The sequence below is a fragment of the Neofelis nebulosa genome, chromosome 5 (genome assembly GCF_028018385.1).
Source record: "Neofelis nebulosa isolate mNeoNeb1 chromosome 5, mNeoNeb1.pri, whole genome shotgun sequence".
Taxonomy (NCBI): Eukaryota; Metazoa; Chordata; class Mammalia; order Carnivora; family Felidae; genus Neofelis; species Neofelis nebulosa.
The window spans coordinates 43,904,083-43,923,109 of NC_080786.1; the positions used below are offsets into that span (position 1 = coordinate 43,904,083).

The 19,027-nt window shown below is 39.7% G+C and overlaps 1 protein-coding gene and 1 pseudogene across 6 annotated transcripts in view; both read right to left on the minus strand.

Moving 5' to 3' along the window:
* The window catches only part of HLTF (helicase like transcription factor), a 52,212-nt gene extending 44,731 nt beyond the window's left edge, over positions 1 to 7,481 (minus strand). For 5 of the 6 annotated variants that reach the window (XM_058730173.1, XM_058730172.1, XM_058730168.1 and 2 more), the window contains exons 1-2: positions 7,078 to 7,480; positions 5,749 to 5,956 (exon numbers count right to left, since the gene is read on the minus strand). In XM_058730173.1, the coding sequence (XP_058586156.1) occupies positions 5,749 to 5,956; positions 7,078 to 7,097 (228 nt within the window). In that variant the 5' untranslated portion in view covers positions 7,098 to 7,480. Of the gene's footprint in view, positions 1 to 5,748; positions 5,957 to 7,077 lie in introns of all 6 variants that reach the window. The other variant, XM_058730171.1, reaches the window with a different exon arrangement.
* A 4,252-nt stretch (positions 7,482 to 11,733) lies between these two features.
* LOC131513100 (large ribosomal subunit protein eL15-like) lies at positions 11,734 to 15,168 on the minus strand (annotated as a pseudogene).
* Between the last annotated feature and the right edge of the window lie 3,859 nt (positions 15,169 to 19,027).

Below are 19,027 nucleotides of genomic sequence, written 5' to 3' on the forward strand. Positions count from 1 at the left end.
CCTGGGAATGTAGAAGGCCATATGCAAGCATAGGGCTATATACATGCATAGGGCTGTACACGTGATCAGGAAAAGACCTGAGAAGACCCTGAGCTCTCACCTCTGGATAAACTTGAGGTTCTGAACAACCAGGACATGAAGGTTAAGGCAGAGTTGTCAACTGCCTGGCTGAGTGCTGAAGGAGTGCCTCAAATGCAAACAGACCCTCTCTTACTAAATACTGATTGATGTACAGACCCTCTCTTACTAAAGACTGACAGATGTACAGACCCTCTCTTACTAAAGACTGACAGATGTACTGGCTCTGGTATAATCATAAGCTGACCATTAAGCTAACCATGCAAAGACGTCAGTAGATTATACAGGGTTAATTCAGAAAAGTCACTAAACAAGCAACAATTACCAAAATCAGCAACAACAAACAACTCTGGAGATGAAGAATCTAATTTTTACAGCTGCCACATTATTTTAAATGTCCACTTAAAAAAAAAAATTTTTTTTTAACATTTATTTATTTTTGAGAGACAGAGAGAGACAGAGCATGAACGGGGGAGGGGCAAAGAGAGAGAGAAGGAGACACAGAATCCGAAGCAGGCTGCAGGCTCTGAGCAAGCTGTCAGCACAGAGCCTGATGCGGGGCTCGAACCCCACATGACCTGAGCCAAAGTCGGATGCTCAACCGACTGAGCCACCCAGGCACCCTTAAATGTCCACTTTTCAACAACAAAAAAATGAGACATGCAAAGAAATGAGAAGGTATGGTTTACTCATAGGAAAAAAGCTACCAACTATCCCTAAGAAAGCACAGGTGTTTGCCCTAACTAGAAAAAAAATTTTAATTTTAAGTATGTTCAAAAACCTAAAGAAAACCATGTACTAAAGGAGAAAGCACAATAAATAAGTAGGTCTCACCAAATAGAATTTCTGTTGTCAAGAGTATAATAAAGTCAAAAAATTCACTAGAGAGGCTCAACAGCAGATATGAGGAGGCAGAAGAGTCAATGAAGTTCAAGACAGGTCAGTTACATTATTGAGTCTGAGGAACAGTTACAGAGTCTGAGGAATAGAAAGAAAAAAGAATGAAGAAATATGAACAGGCCTCAGAGACCTGTGGGACAACAGCAACCCTATCTGACATTCACATACTGAGTCTCAGAAGAGAAGGGGAAGAAATAATAGCCAAAAACTCCCCCAAATATGATAAAATATGATAAAAAACATAAATCTATACATCTTACTTAGAAGTGCAACAAACTCCAAATAAACTAACCTCAAAGAGATGCAAACCCAGGCACATCATAATCAAGCTGTGGAAAAAAGAAAGCAACAAGAGGTACAATTCATTTATAAGGGATCCTCAGTAAGATTAACATCAGAAAGCAGAGGCCAAAAGACAGTGGAATAACTTTTCAAAGTGCTTCAAAAAACTTCAGCCAAGATTTCTATATCGGATAAAACTATCCTTCAAAAGTACAGGAGAAATTAAAACATTCCAGTTAGGGGTGCCTGGGTGGCTCAGGAGGTTAAGCATCAGACTCTTGGTTTTGGTTCAGGTCATGATCTCATGGTTTGTGCGTTTAAGCCCTGTGTGAGTCTCTGCACTGACAGTGTGGAGCATGCTTGGGATTCTCTCTCTCCCTCTCTCTCAAAATAAATAAAATAAATATTTAAAATAAATAAGTAAAATATAATACATACAAATCAAATTTTGGAGACTATAAAAACAAAGAAAACATGGTCCAAGCACCAAGACAAGAAAGGACATATTTAAAAAAAAAATTAAAATAACAAAAAGAATTACAACTAATCATAACAATACTTTCAGAATAGGAAAGAAATAATCTACTTTATTATAAAATACTTTGATGTGTCTAGATATAAAAACTTTAACCATAAACTTACCAAAAACACACTTAAAAAAAAGTTAAAAATTAGCAATGCCAACGTTATATATCAAAACTTAAATGATACAGTCAATGCAGTACTTTGAAGAATGTTTAAAAGATTGAAATGTATTAAATTATTACAAGTTCAAATCAAATATCTAAAAATAAAACGAAAATAGGATAACAGAATATAAAACGAATGAACAAAGAAAAATAATAACCAGAAAAAAAAAAATCCAAGAAAGGTTGCTTGAAAACATGAAACATATAAATCCCTATCGAGGCTAATCAATAAAAACTAGACACAAATATATGGGGTGCCTTGGTGGCTCAGTCAGTTGAGCGTCCAACTCTTGATTTCAGCTCAGGTAATGATCCCAGGGTCATGGGATCAAGCCTTTCCTCGGGCTCCACCCCAAGCATGGAACCTGCTTAAGCTTCTCTTTCTCTGCCCTTCTCTCTCTCTCTCTCTCTCTCTCTCTGCCCCTATCTCTCCCTCTCTCTCACTCCCCCCCCCCCCACCCCGTCCCTCTCCCTCATTTGGGCTCTCTCTCTTAAAAACAAAACAAAAAAACAAGACACAAATATAGAACACAAAGAATAAAGACCTGTATATAACCATAAACACAGTTAAAATATTTTCAAGTATAAATGTTACTAATACTCTGTAGCAATACATTTGGAAATTTAAATAAAATAGATGCTTTTCTTTAAAAATACAAGTTGCCAAAATTGACTCAATAAGTATTTGAATCATGTGCAGTTTGAATGAAGCTAGAATTAAAAGGTACACACTGCTTGATTTAATGCATATAAAGTTCCAGAACAGGCTAAATTAATCAATAACAACAAACTTAGATTGTAGTTGTTAGTACAGGTACAGCAGAAATGACTGCAGCAAGACACAAGAGAACTTTCAGGGATGATGGAAATAATCTATACCTTGACTGGAATGGTGATTATCACATATATGTATTTGTCAAAACTATTAGAATAATATACTTAAAAATGTGTGCATTTTCTCATGTAAACCACATGTCAATAGAGCTGGAAAAAAGTTGAAAATAGTAAGTATGAACAGATAAATACCTCAATTTTTATTACAATACATTTTCATAATAATGATTAACTCCAAAATGTCCATCAATAAGGAAATTTAAGGTACCATATAGACTTGTATTGATGTGAAAAGATATTCCTAATATTCTACCAAGAGAAAGAAGGATAATCACTGTAATGGGCATATTATGATCTCATTTTTTAAATACATAACGTGATTTCAATTTACATGCATATGCTCACAGAATAAAGTGTAGAAAAATAAAATGAGTAAGTTATGGTCCAGGATGGTAGACTACAAGAAGATTTAGTGCTTTTTCTTTTAGCCATTTTAAAATAATGAATATGTATTACCTATAAAATACATTTTGAAAAATTAAAAAACGATGATTACTTTTAATGAGCTTACCACATTTACATTAGCTTACCAGTGTCATAGAAATTATTCTAAGATCAACAAATAGTGAATGTTCTGAGATCAGAAACAACCATAATCTAGCATTTCACAATGGCTTAAAATAATTTAGAAAACAATCTAACTTTTGAAAAAAACACAAATTAGAAATAGGAAAGCTCAGAGATGGATATGAGAACTAAAGAAGAGATGGACATGATAAGAATTGACTTCAGGAAAAAATCAGAAATGAAAAACTGTTTCAGAATTAAAAACTAAAGAAGAACACAAAAGTCCACAGACTTTATGGAAAACATGGTAAGGGAAATAAAGGACGAAAAATTAAAAAGTGAAAAAAATATGAAAGTATTTCAGAGGAAGAAATAACCACATACACAGGCATACATATATGCAGAAGAGATCTAATACATACAGAGTAGAATGGGGTCCCTAAAGGACAAAGCAAGTATTTAAAACTGTAATTAAAGAAAATTTTTGTGAAATAGAAGAAAATGAAGTTACAGAGCAATCATAAGACATACCTTAATAAAACTACTAGGCTTCAAGCTTATGAAAAATGCCCTTTAGTCATCAAGGCAAAAATTTCCAATTCACTTATATATGGGAGAAAAATCATGCTGGTATCAGAATTCTCACCAGCAACATTTATGCAACATCAAATTATCATGGAGAGAACATATGGGTCAAGGACTTTATATTCAGCCGAAAGTGCTCTTTAAGTATAAATATCACAATTACAAACATACAAAAATTCAGGAAATCTTGTTCTTTCCTAAGGAATCTTCTAGATAACACATTTCAGACAATTACAAAATAATCTAAGAAGCTGCAATATAAAGAAAATACAGGAGAATTAAACACTAGACAAATCCATATTATGAAATTCTTTCCCAAAGAATTTCCTAAGAATATGCTTCGGACAACCAAAAAATTATTTGAGAAGCTTTGACATAAGAAAAATATGAGGGAATAGAAGAACTGACAAATGCAGAACCTTGCATAGCACAAAAAACGTAAAATAAAAAAGTAAAAAAAAAGCAACCCACAAAACAAATGTAGTTTCTGCAACAAATCAATGACATGAAGAAAAGGAACATAACCACCAAAGGTAATGTATGAACTTTCTTTGATACCAATTTTTTAAAAAATGACCTATAAAAAGACATTTTTAAACAATCAAGAAAACAGATTATGGATTAGTTGCTGGATGTAATAAGAAATTATTATTTTGTTAAGTATGAAAATGACAAGAGAAGTCTGAATTTTTTTAGAGATACATACTGAATTAAATGGATGTAAACTAATACAATAGAGATTTTTAGGACTAAAGGATAAAAGAAAAAGAAAAAGTGATGAAACAAATGTGCAAAAAATTTTTTAACTGCTGAATCTGGATCACAGGTATGTGGTTTACTACATTATTCTACTTTCACACGTTTAAAACATTTCCTAAAAAGTTAAAAAATAAAACTAGAGACATATCATCCAAAGAGCACAGAAACATACTACATAACCATAACAAAGAAAATTACTGACCAGAGAAAGTCCTATATACTACCTCTCTCTCTCTCTCTCTCTCTCTCTCTCTCTCACACACACACACACACACACACACACACACACTCTCACACATACACACTGCAAACAGAGACACAGAAAGACAGACGTAGGGAGAAAAACTGGGAGACAGTCTTACTACAGAAAGGAAAAAAAAAAAGGACCTAAAAACAGATAATTCCCTTATCTAGTAGGAATTAATCTTCCTAAATTAAAAATATTAGAGTACAGAAACATCCTGAGGGACACAAGAGAAGGCAAAGAACTGACTTGGAAGTCACTTTGCAAATGTACCTAGTATCTGTACTTCCTGAACAAATCATCTTATCTTCTTAAGCTTCAGTTCCTCAGTTATAGAGAGGGGCTAATAGGGGCACCTGGGTGGCTCAACCGGTTGAGCGTCCAGCTCTTGATTTCAGGCTCAGGTTATGATCCTAGAGTCATGGGATCAAGCACCCAGTGGAGCCTGGTAAAGATTCTCTCCTCTCTCTCTCTCCCTCTGCCCCTCTCTCCCACTCGTGCCCTCTCTCTAAAAATTAAAAAAAAAAAAAAAGGGGGGGGGGGCAGATAATAGATGTCCTATCTGCCACACAATCATTGCAGCCATCAAATGAGACCATATAGGAAAAAGTGTTTTGTATATTATAAACAGGATACAAGTGCCCAGAAAAAGGAAAAAAACAATTAGTCATTAGGTTATTTGTCATCTCTTGCTCAGATACACTCTAATTACTTAAAATAAGTATTAATTATAAAGCCACCTTCCAATTCTTATCTTCTAGATATTATCTTCTAAGTATATTTCATCTTAATATCTAATGTTATACTCACTACTCCTGTGTAATAGCGTAGTCCAACTACATGACCTCTCAAAGTTCCAAATAAAACTGAATCTAGCTCTTCATCACTAGTTAGGAAATCGTCTGGAGGTATAATATCTTGGAATTCAAAACGGGGAAAGAAAGTTGGATATGAGAGGCGTGGAAAATTTCCATGGGCTCCGTATTGGACAGTCTGCAAATACTTCCAAACAGGATCTCTATTTAAAAAAGCACAGAAAAACAATACAATATTTAATCAAGTATTTCCCAAAGACGATATTAGATTTTTGGCCATTTGTTTTCTCATTTCAACATGTTAAATCTTTAGTGGGAATTGCCGCATATTGATAGAGTTTCTCTGGGTAAAGCAGGGTGTGGAGTGGGGAAGGTTTCCAAGAACCCTACCTGTTCAGTAATGCCTCTTCTACCCACCAAGTACTCAAAATGAAAACTCCAACAAGGGTTTGCAAATCTCCTTCCTAGTGAAGACCATCTATTTAAATTGCGATGTATGTGATGTCTGTAACTCTAATTACATACCTAATTTCAACAGAAATTGAACTAGAAAAGGCTCGCAAATATAGAACTATTATTATACGTGAAGCTATTTATATCGTTACAGATAAATCGAGCATCCACTACCTTAATTCTCTCCAAACAGAACCCTTGTTTTATTCAGGCACCCAAACCACGCCATCACGGGAAGCTGAACTCAAGCTTCCCACTCCGTTGGTTTAAGGGTATCCTCAAACCCCTCATGGATAACTGTTTCAGGAACAGGCGTGTAAACCAATCTGAAAAATGGAAAATAAGAGGAAGCCGGCTGAGGCGCTTCCAGGAAGTTTCCACTCTGCCAAGAACAGATGGAAGCTATTTCCCCGCGTTTTCCTTTTACGCCGTACATTAATCTTCTGGCTCCACTGAAAATACATATTTCCATGCCTAAGAATGCACATAAACTGTGAGGTACTGGGGGACAAGGGCTGTCTTAATCGGCCCTTTATTTCGAGCACATCGCCTAGAGCACAGGGGGCATCTAATCGGTGTTTGCTCAATCAAGGTCCCGGCTAAAGAGAGGAGCTTTGAACCCCAGGACCACCACAGCCCTTGAGAGAGATTTCCCCAAGGCCCTGGCATGAGGCTCGCCAGAGGAGCCTCCCCTCTCCAGCCAAGACTATGCATTTATTTCTCCCGCGGCGATACGAGCCACCAGCAGGACGAATACAAGCTGCACTGGGAACGCGAAGGGAGCTCGAAGGGAACGCGGGGAAGGTCAGGTTCATTTGGGGACGCCGACAGGCCGTTACCCCCTACGCCCCACCCCCTCCGCCCCCTTCACCTCTTGAACATCCAGGACATGGCGCTGAGCGGATGACGAGCGGAACGCCTGGGCGCCCCAAATCGCTCTCGAGCCGCCTCGATACGCCTCCCTACAGGCCCCACAGCCGAGAAGCCCAGGGCAGATTCCGAGCGCCTGAGGAAAAGCGCACGACTGGAAGACGCGAGGCTAGTCAAACGTCGACGCCGTCGCCTTCTAGCAACAATCTGAGAGACCAGCGACGCTTCGTGACTGACATTGGCAAAGTCCAATCGCGAGGAAGGGGCCTAGGAAAATGAACCAATCAGAGCACAGAAAGGAGGGCAACTCCGCCCCACGCAGGGATTCAAAGACTGTAGGGGGTCCCGGCTGCAGGGGCGGTTCCATCCGGGTTCTTCCCCGCCCCCAAGGCGGGCGCGCGGGAAAGCCACGCGGCCCTTGGAGCTCGCGTGGCGTGTTGGCGGTGTCTGCGTTTTGTTTGATCCCTTGGTTCAAACACAGGGAGACGACTCTCTTTTCCACTGTTTGCCCCGGGCCTCACGTCTCAGACCCCTTTTTCAGGCTTTACCTCATCCTGCCTCTAATTTCCTCATTTGATGTGACCTGTGACGGAGTCTTCTGAATAAGCCCCGAGATTTTCCGAGCTCTGGAGATAGCATGGAGTTACATTCCTTCACTTCCTGTGGCGAACCCTGAGTGTTTTGCCCTCAAACTATTCATTTGAAGTGTCGCTATCGAATCTGAGAATACGGAGTTCAGGAGAACCTCCTGCATTTTTTTTTTTTTTAAGGAAAATTTTCATTTCTAGTAGATTAAAGGCATAGCATAACTTTGTTGGTGATTGCTGGGAGTGGTGAGGGGGACCAGCTTCACCTGAAGCACGTCGCTGCCCAGGTGCATAGTGGGAAGAAGCCTATATTCCTTAAGGAACTGTAGGAGGAACTGCGCTCCACGATTGGCTTTTGTGAACAAGTCTGAGGACAGTCAGAGGAGAACTGGATTTGGGGTGGGTTGGCCAGGGGGCCCGGCTGCAACTGCGGGGCTGGCAAGGCTGGGCTCTGCACCTTGGGAGCCTAGAAGAGGCTAATTCAGCCGGCCTTTTAACTGGTGCAGGAGCTGCACCAGAGTAGGAAGCTGATAGTGACTTTGAACTGCACTTAGGGGTCCATAAGTTTAATAAGAGAATTGCAGGATCAGAGGAAATGTATTTGTGAATGTGAGCGATGTTGACATTTGCCCTTCATAGAGTAGTCCATTTTACTCTTCCAACAGCAGACGATGAGGGGTATTCAATGGGTTTTTCAAGAGCCATTTGTTCGTTTTCCTAAACTATCACCTGTAAGCATGAACCAGCAGTGGAAAGAGAAATGTAATTTGCAGCAACTTTAAGAATCTTAATTTCCAAAAGTCTTGCTATGATACAAAAACTTCCAAGTTTATGTCATAACTAACAGGCTCGGGAAGACTATATATGATGTGTTTTGCTTGTTTGCTTTGTTCACCCATATGGAGATAGTGACAAAGTTCAATAGAAGAGGAGAATTTTCAGGAATGACATATGAGAGTTTATAGAGTAAATCTCTTAAGTGTATCTTAGGGAAAGGGCCTGAATGCCATCCATCACCCTGGGCCAAGCATGACAAAGGGAGGGATGATAGCTCAATAATTTCTGAGATTCCATTAAAAAAGGAAGCTGTGTTTTATTTTCCAGATTGTAGCCTCAAGGTTCTGCAGATCTTGGAGTCTTAAGAGATGAGAAATGTGCCAAGGCAATAAAGGAATAAAGGCTAATAAAGGGGCTCTGTTAAAGGGCTCAATGGCAGCCTTTCAAAATCTTACGACAGTCCCCAGTGACTCTCCAGCTCTGTGAAGGCTGGAGGACTTCACTAGGTCATAGTTCTAGCCAACAGAAGCAGGAGGCTGGTGCCTAAAGATGAGGTGGGACAAGTTATATCGGTAGTCGATGCCTGCTGAAGGTGAATGGAACCCAAACATAAGCCCCCTAAAGAGTAACAGAATGGGGACTGAATCTGAAACCTGTATTTAATTGACTTCAAATCTTAACATGCCCAAACTACTTGGAAGTGACTAAGTTACCTCCCATTAGGCAAACTGAAGGTGTAAGACAAATTAAATTCAATAAAAAAATACAAAGCATTATCTCTGCAAATGGAGTCTGTGATTGAATTAATACATACTACTACACATCCATATACACATACGTCAGTGAATTTATACCTAGGTATTTATATCAGATACCTCTAGATGGTTGAATTAGGGGATTTTCATTTTCTTCTTTTTTATAATATGCATGTAAAATGTTCTCTGTATTGAAAATGTATTGCCCTTTTGCCATAAGAAAATTATAAAAAATATAAACTAAATTGTATTAAAGAAATTATGAAGTGGGGCGCCTGGGTGGCTCAGTCGGTTAAGGGGCCGACTTCGGCTCAGGTCATGATCTCATGGTCCGTGAGTTCGAGCCCCGCGTCGGACCCTGTGCTGACAGCTCAGAGCCTGGAGCCTGTTTCCCATTCTGTGTCTCCTTCTCTCTCTGACCCTCCCCCGTTCATCATGCTCTATCTCTCTCTGTCTCAAAAATAAATAAACATTAAAAAAAATTTTTTTAAATAAAAAAAATTATGAAGTGTTTCAACTTTGTTTTTGTTACTTACAGAAAAGTTGCAAAATTAGTACAAAAAGTTCCCTCATACCTCTTACCCCATTTGTTTTAACAATATACATAATCACAGTACAATTTTCTTTTTTGTTGTTGTTTTTTTATTTTTCAATGTATGAAGTTTATTGTCAAATTGGTTTCCGTACAACACCCAGTGCTCATCCCAAAGTACAATTTTCAAAATCAAGAAATTAACACTGATACAATACTATTTCTGAACTTTTTTTTTTTTAATACAGAATACAGAGGAAAGGATCAAAGATAAAATCTTTTGTGGCTTATTTACAACAGAATTTTCTCAGACTTAATCAGGACCCCAACAGATACTGGGGCAGATTTCTGTGTACATCAGCTGGCAGGGCAGAGGAAGTAATATAAAATGCCAAATAAAAATCTTCAATAATATAATGAATATCAAGTGCCTGCCTTGAAATAAGCACTCAATAAATGCTCTGTCGTTACTATTATTGAAATAGAATTATTATCTAATGAGTCTCTAGCATTTAACAAGAAATATAGTTGATTGAAGCTTATTTCCTGGTGCTCAGCAGCTGGGTTATTCCTAAATACCAGAATAACACTGTTACCAGAAGCCAGTCATTTTCCCAGGTGTGTGTCCTTGATCGGACTGAATTGTTTCATCAAGAACCAGGAGACACTCTGATCTCAACTCCCATTCTGAGAAATCTGTGGTGTTCCAGATTACAGAAGGCTTTCTCAGGAGATAATTGTTTCCTCCTCCTTCAGGCCTTGACTAATGCTCCTACTCAGCAGAAGACCAGAATTGCTGAAGAATCAGGCCTGTCTGGGATCCTAACTTCAGGAAAGCACAACTCTGGGCCATGAAATTATTTAGGGTTCTTGTCATGGCCATGGTGAAAATTCTTATTTTAATGAATACTGCAAGGATTGGTGAAAATTTTTCTGCCTCCTTTATGGCTGGAAAATTAAAAAAACAAAACCTCAACTCTAAATATACTTTAGATATTATGAAAAATACTTTTTTAATGTGGGAAACTATATAGTATTAGCAAATCAGTTTTTAGTCATCATCACCATTCACCAAACCGCTGCATCCTACAACCATACATAGGCTAATCCAAAATTAAGGTTAACTTGCCATCCTTTAGAAAGTTAAAAAAACCTGCAAAATGTCAAACACATTTCTCAGATTTGAAGAAAAAAAGGGCATTTGAATACATATTTGGAGGAATTTAATCTCCTGACCTAATAGAATTAGAAATTCCAAGAGACTCAAGTTCATAAACAGATGAAACTTTAGGATGAGAATATATTAATATCATGCTTGAACTGCTAACTTTGTAATATTTACAAATGAAATTTCCATTTCTCAAATATTTTTAGAAGGTGTTGGGTCAAAGAGATTAAAGTCATTTGTACCCCCATACTAAGTCAACACAGATGGCTGTAAATATTCAGAAAATTGAGCTTATCAGGAAACAACAGTTGGCTACATTATAAATTTGTGAAAAAAAAATAATTAAGAGGACAAGACACATTTTTACCGGTAACATTAATACAGATTTTTTTTCCTGAAACAACGCGAAACAAAGCTAGCCTGGTGTTCTAAGATGTGCTTTTTTTTTTAATTTTTTTTTTTTTTAACGTTTATTTATTTTTGAGACAGAGAGAGACAGAGCATGAACGGGGGAGGGTCAGAGAGAGGGAGACACAGAATCTGAAACAGGCTCCAGGCTCTGAGCTGTCAGCACAGAGCCCGATGCGGGGCTCGAACTTACGGACCGCGAGATCATGACCTGAGCCGAAGTCGGACGCTTAACCGACCGAGCCACCCAGGCGCCCCAAGATGTGCTTTTTCAGATACTCTGGTAAGAGAGAAATCACTATAACCTTGTTTAAAATTACCCTTTATTTGAAAGAAAATTTTGAATTTAGGAAAGAAGTGGCAAACATATTTTAAAAAATATTGACTGTCATAAATTGTTTATTAGGTTAAGAATTTTAACTTACTTACATTAGCAGTAACAGTGGAGCTGGAGGGTACTACGTCTTCTCCAAGCTGCCTCATGTGGAACTTGTGACTCTTTCCAAGGCCACGCCTCTTGGGGCCTACAGGTCAATTCTTGAATCTCCCTGTGCTTGAGAGCTAGTTTGCTGATCCAGTGAGTGTCGGGATTTCTTCTGACAGCTTTATGTAATGGATCAATGGGGATAACCTCAAAGAATTCGTATGTGGGATCTTCACCAATCCAGTAAAAATTCAGGACTCTCAGAGCCCCATGGTGGCATCCAGCTTATTCCTAGGCAAGAGTGAAGACTTGGGGCAAACTTTAGCTGGTTAACACCATGATGGACAGGCTTGCCATAGGTCGCACCTTTAGGAACTGGGCATTTGTAGTCACCGCAGTGCACGTGTATCTGAGACATGACAACCTTGCTTGGCGTTGTATCCCAGTCTGGGGGCTTTAGCACGCCGGGCTGAATGGGGTACCCTGTAGAGCGCAGAGTAACAGGCAGTACTGAGAATAAAGCGCATTACATCAGACTGTGTCTTTGTCCATAGCTCCAGGATGTACGTGTAAGCGCCCATCTTGGTTGACCTTTGAGTGAAATGGCTGCTGCCAGATGGAAAGGAAAAGAGCTTTCTTCCACAATCCCTTTTGGGCGACTCTTAATTTTTTTTTTTCTAAGTACTAAATAGAATAGTTCTCAATGTTTTACCCCAAGAATCCCTTTATTATTGAAAGATCACCTAAAACTTAGTTTATTCAGGTTTTTAATCAAGAGTTTTTAATTAGCTTTTAACAAACTTGAAATCATGTATTTTCAGGAAAAATACTTTTGAAAAGCTTTTTTAAACCTATACATTTTTATTTGAGGCGGTACGTTTAATTTTTTTTATACCAAAAATAGGTGGATAAATATTATTAACTTTGCCAGGGGTTCCTGGCCTCAGGCTAGGAATTACAGAGGTCTATGTGCCAGACACTTGTATATACACATACAAAAGTGTATAGTACATGGTTGAGAATAAAAGATAAGTTGTGATGAACAATGGGTGTTGTATGTAAGTGATTAATCACTGAATTCTACTCCTGAAAACAAATTGCACTGTATGTTAACTAAAATTTAAATTTAAAAAAATAACTGGAAAAAAAGATAATTAATATATAGTCTCTAACTATACAAAAGAAAATAATGCATGTCTTACATGGGATTATAAAGCAGAAAGGCACACCCAATGAGATACAAATCACTAAACTGCAAGGGAGATTAACAAAGTGGGGTAATAGGGATAAAAAAAAATACTGGGCTCTGGAAACTAGGGAAAGGAGGTTTCACGGACAAGGAAGCAGCTACACTAGAGGGGATTGACGATTTCAATGGGTGTGTTGCAAAGGATTCGTTAAAGCTGGAGGAAAAAAAGCACCAAGTCAGAGAAGCAGGCCATTTAAAATATGATGGAGTGCTTATTTTGGGTAAAAGAATGTCTAATGAGACTATAAAACAGAAATGAAAATGTCATCCAACTAAACCCAGAAAGAATGCAGTTCTATATTTCTCAATATCAACTTAATGTAGAATTTGGGCTGGACTACAGAAATAACAAGAGAGTAAATGTTTTCCCAAACACTAAGACTTGACATGATTTTGTTGATGTTAATTAGCCAAGGGATTGTCCTGCTGTCCACCACCCACCGCAAGAGTCCCTTGCAATCAATGCCACACTTAGCAAGAATCTTCCTTAATGGATATTGTCTCTGCCCAAAACAAACTACAGATCTTCCTCAACTTATTATGGGGTTATTTCCTGATAAGCCTATCCTATGTTAAAAATATCTTAAGTTGAAAATGCATTTAATACACTTAACCTACAGAGCACCATCACTTAGCTTGGCCTACCTTAAAAGTGCTCAGATTTGTTAGCCTACAGTGGGGCAGAATCCTCTAACACGAGCTTATTTTATAATAAAGTGTGGATTATCTCATGTAATTTATTGAATACTGTATTGTAAGTGAAAAACAGAATAGTTGTAAGTTCATCAGTTGATTGTCCCTGGGATCACATGGCTGACTGGGAGGCTGCCTAGCATCATGACAGTATCGCAATGCCTATCAGTAGCCCAGAAAAAGATCCAAATTCAAAATATGAAATGCAGTTGCTACTGAATGTAATTGCTTCTGCACCACAGTAAAGACAAAAAAAAAAAAAAAAATCATTAAGTCAAACGGTTGTGATCGCCTGTAAAACAAAAACAATATGAAACAAAACAAACACAAATCCAAAACAAAACTAAGAGACCATCACAGCAAGCTTTGACCCTGCATGGTTGACCTGTGCCCCAACATATTTCCTCTCCTACTCCCTCCACATTAAACACCACGCAAACAGTAAAATAAAAGTCCACATCAACCTAAAAATCTTACTGGAATACTGCTGTGTAACTAGATGTTGTCATCTTCCTCCTCCAGCTACTAAACATTCTCACTCATTAAGCTAGGGAATCATTACAATTATTATTGTTTTAAATTTCAAAGGTAGTTCAAAGTCGCAGAACAAACACAACGAAATTACATATTCTTCTTCCTCATCACTGAGGATTAATTATGCCAAGGCCTACCGTCTAAATCCCCATTTCCTGATTCTAAGACTAGTGTAATGTTCTACCTCACATCGTACAATTTAACAACTGACAATATACACAAAGACATTAAAAGTCCCACAAAAGTCAAAAGTAAAAAAAAAAAACCAAAAAACACGCAAAAACATCTGTACGTGGCATCACACAGGCTAAACTTAGCTAAACACACAAAAATTTACTAGTTTTACTAAAACTATGGGCGTCTTAGGAAGTACTTGAGAAATTATCGGTTTACTAAAGTAGGGTACAAATTTCAGGTGGGAGCAGAACACTAAAACCACGTTACACTCTGACAGAAGCCTTAGCCCTGACCATACCCCTTGCCCGGCTTCCTGCCTTGCGGTCCTTCTGGTTTCAGCTCCAACTTCAGTTGCTCTGGGAAACCTTTCTCACCCACTCGCTTCCGCTCAGCACAGCAATTAAAATACATGCCCTTCTACTCAGGCCATTTTGTCAGCTAGCTTGTTAGCCCTTTCCAAATTGTGAGCTCTGGAATGAATAAATCCCACGCCATCCGAAGGTCAGGCAGAACCCCGATTAAGAAGCAGAACGTCCGCAGCCCTTCAGGCTACACCAATCGGAGCCTCGGCGGGAGGCGGCACGTGCCCACTTCTCGCGAGAGCAGATACCAGGCTCCAGCTCGCAATGCGCATGCGGAGTTGGGAATGCGGACCTGGAGACCAAAAACTACTTATCCCAGAATTCTGTGGGCATGCATCCTCCTTATCCAGGACTATGTTTCCAAGAAAGCCCTGCAGGATCTCAGTCCGTGTTGGGAAGCTTTTCTCTCATCAGAATGCAAAAGGCAGGCTTTTCTCTCATCAGAATGCAAAAGGCAGGATTAACCCGTATGTTTCCTTATGCTGCCGAAGCTGAGACAATCCCTAGTTTTCCCGGGATGGTGTCAGCGAAGCCTCTCGTTTAGACTTGTCATAGTTTGTTAGACCATGATGTCGTTAGAAGTTCCGAGAAATCGAGATTTTGCAAGGAGAAGAAGGAGCAGGGAGACAGTTGCACCCGACCCAGCCTTGTGCCAAGCAAGGGCAGATGGCTGAGGATGCCCAGGTCTTCTTCAACTCACACTGGCCAGGATGGTGTCTTGGTCCCCAGAAGCCCTAATGTTCTGGGAGTCACACTGTGGTGGCCACCAGGCTTCAGCTCCCGAAGTCTTCGTAGGGGCAGTGGAGTCGTTACTGTTCTCAGTATCAATCTGCAGGGAAACGACCTAACGGGGCTCCAGACCTCCCTTCTCCCTTGCTCCTAATCTTCAATTCTACTGTATTTCTGCTTCAGAGACTCAACTCTGCAAGTCTGTCTGCAAGGATCCACATCCCCCACCCTGCTTCTCCCATCCCCTAGTCCCTAAATCTTCAGCCTCTACCCTCCAACAGTTTCTTACTTTCTTTCAGACCCTACAATCCCGTGCTTTTTGTTAGTATTGTGGCATCATTCATTGTTCCCTCATATTGAGAATGCCACATCTCTAGTGCCCCATTAGTGCTGAGACTCTAGGTTAGCCAGGGGCTTTCAGAAACCTGCCTGGAGAAAATAGTTCTGTATTTGGGCTTCAGTGTCCCTACTTGAAGCCCCATATGAAGCCTCTTGGATTCAGGACACAGAGAAGAGATATGTCAAGATGAATCACCTCCTACTGATGATGGCAATACCTTTCATTGGGTATGGAGACAGTTATTGCCTTAACCAGAGGGCCCAGTCAGTCAGATTTCCTAGCCAGGAGTGTAACCTTTTCCTTCTACCCCACAGAAGAAATAAAAACCCTAGGCCTCATTACTCCTCTCCAGGTACTTCTGGCTCGGGTCAGTTATGTGACTGTGTTTGGCAATTGCAGGAATCAAGGTCACGCTTGGGAGCTAGAAATAGAACCCGGAAGCTATTGATGCACATGGGTGGTGCTGTTACTGGGAGGTTATGAAGACATTGCTGCTCTGGGGGAGGACGCCCTTGAGAGGAAGGGGAAGTTAGAGGACTAGTTACATTTCAGTTTCACGGCTATCAATGATTCTGTGTGATCTTGATTAGCTTACATCCTAGACCTAAATTTCCCTTTCTAGATATACGTATAAATGGTAAAGGGGCATAGAAGTGGAGGATAGTCCTCCTTGACCCCTTTTCACTGTGTTAAAGGCATTCTTACCACGCAAGAAAAGTAGATTATTTTTAGGTTCTAATCACACCACCAGAGGGCACTATCGACTGTCTGAAGAGCAATTTAGTTTACAACTTCATCAGCCCTGTTATGTTGTCATAGTTTTTACACACATTACTTAGAAAAATGAAACAATGTCCCAGTAAAGTCATTAATTTATTTAGCACCAACATCAGAAGGAAAACCAGTCTGTTAAACCAGAGGTTCCCAACCTTGTCTCATATTGGAATCTTTAAGAGCTACTGATGCCTGGCCCCTGTCTCCAAACATTCCGATTTCATTTTGCTAAGGGGTGCAATGTGAGCTTCGGTGCTTTAAAAAGCTCCCCAGTGATTCTAATGTGCGGCAAAATTTGGGAACGGCAGCAAGTCCTCTGCTCAGTTTTAATAAAGGAGTGTGAACCTGATCTAAACGTTACATGTTATCAACTTCATAAGAGAAAAGCAGGAGTCCTTAGGGAAGCAATTCCAGGAATGCACTTGATGCAGTTCCAACTGGAAGCAATGATAGCCTCTCTGTGCTGTTTAGTGTTCCCAAGAACAAGAGCCTTACTGGAGTGACTAGAGAATTAGGTTGAAAGATGATAATAATAGCAGCTTTCATTTATTAAGCTTTTATAATGTGCCAAATATATCTTACCCTTAACAGGTTTTAGCTCATTTAGAATAAAATAAAAGAATAAAAGGCTAGAAGCTATCATTATTTCCACTTTACACATGCAGAAACAGGTACAGAATGGTTGAATAATTTGCCACAATCACACAATACAGCTAGCAAAGCCTGGGTTCAAATCCAGATAGTCTTGTCTCCTGGAGCACAAACTCTTTTTTTTTTTTTTTTTTTAAATTTTTTTTTCAACGTTTTTTATTTATTTTTGGGACAGAGAGAGACAGAGCATGAACAGGGGAGGGGCAGAGAGAGAGGGAGACACAGAATCGGAAACAGGCTCCAGGCTCCGAGCCATCAGCCCAGAGCCTGACGCGGGGCTCGAACTCACGGACCGCGAGATCGTGACCTGGCTGAAGTCGGACGCTTAACCGACTGCGCCACCCAGGCGCCCCACAAACTCTTTTTTTTTTAATGTTTATTTATTTATTTTTGAGAGAAAGAGCACAAGCAGGGGAGGGGCAGAGAGAGACAGAGGGAGACACAGAATCTGAAGCAGACTCCAGGCTCCGAGCTGTCAGCGCAGAGTTGGTTGCAGGGCTTGAACTGATGAACTGTGAGATCATGACCTGATCCAAAGTTGGATGTTTAACTGACTGAGCTGCTCAGGCACCCCTCACAAACTCTTAATCACTGTGCTATTCTATTTCCTAATCCACAAATAGTGAATTTTTTCCTTTTCTCCCCACTTGGTCTATGTATTTAGTTTTCACATCCTTTTTTGTCCCTCCTTCATTCTCTACTCATCTCCAAGGCCTACATGTATGGCCGTTGTTCATTTTCAGATTACTCAAGTTTCTAGCACTATATATATAACACTCATCTCCAAGGCCTACATGTATGGCCGTTGTTCATTTTCAGATTACTCAAGTTTCTAGCACTATATATATAACACTCTGGGCAGATACAAGGCTATACATTTTCTCACTATGTGGCAGGCCCTTCACTAAAAACTTTATGTGTATTATCTCATATGAGGCTTACAATAGCAGTTTTAAAGTTGAAGAAACAGGCTGGGTGAGGTGACGTAACTTTTTCAGCTGATATGACTTGGTTTCAAGCTGTTTATCCCGGCATTTCCATCTGTCTTACGAGTCCCAGTAAGTATTTATCAAAAAGGGGAAAAAAGGGAGGAAAGGAAGAAAAGAAAGGAAAGAAAAAGGAAAGGGGGAAGATAGAAAGAAAAGAGGGAAGAGCTTTTCTCTGTTAAAGATATTACAAATATTCTAGAACAGGTCCATATTCCCTTAGTCTGAGCCTGAGTGAGGAGATGGTTTTCCTAATGTCATTCCACCAGGATGGAATTCTGAAGCACCATTATGTGAGATTTGCCTTTGGCTTAGGCTGGTATCTTCTTCTGGGTATTTATCTTGTGTCCCCCACTAAGGAGCAAGTTCTGTGTCTCCCACTCCCTCACTTCACTCAGCATGTTGGCTCATATGTAGTAGCAAAGAATCATCAGGTGCTTTTTAGGTATGGATGATACCTCATCTTGCTCATTCCCCTTGTTCTACAGATGTGGAAACTCAGGTCTAGGGAGATTGTTGGCACCAAGACCATGGTTATTGTAAAGCTGGCATTAGAATTGACTATCAGCTGGTGGCACCTGGGTGGCTCAGTTGGTTGAGAATCCAGCTCCTGATTTTGGCTCCGGTCATGATCCCAGAGTTGCGGGATTGAGCCCCAGCCGGGCTCTGCTCTCATTGTGGAGCCTGCTTAAGATTCTCTCTCCTTCTGCCTCTTTCCCTCTGCCCCTTTCCCGCACTCTCTCTCTCTAAAAAAAAAAAAATAAAATAAAGAAGAAAAAATAGAATTGACTATCAGCTGAATGCT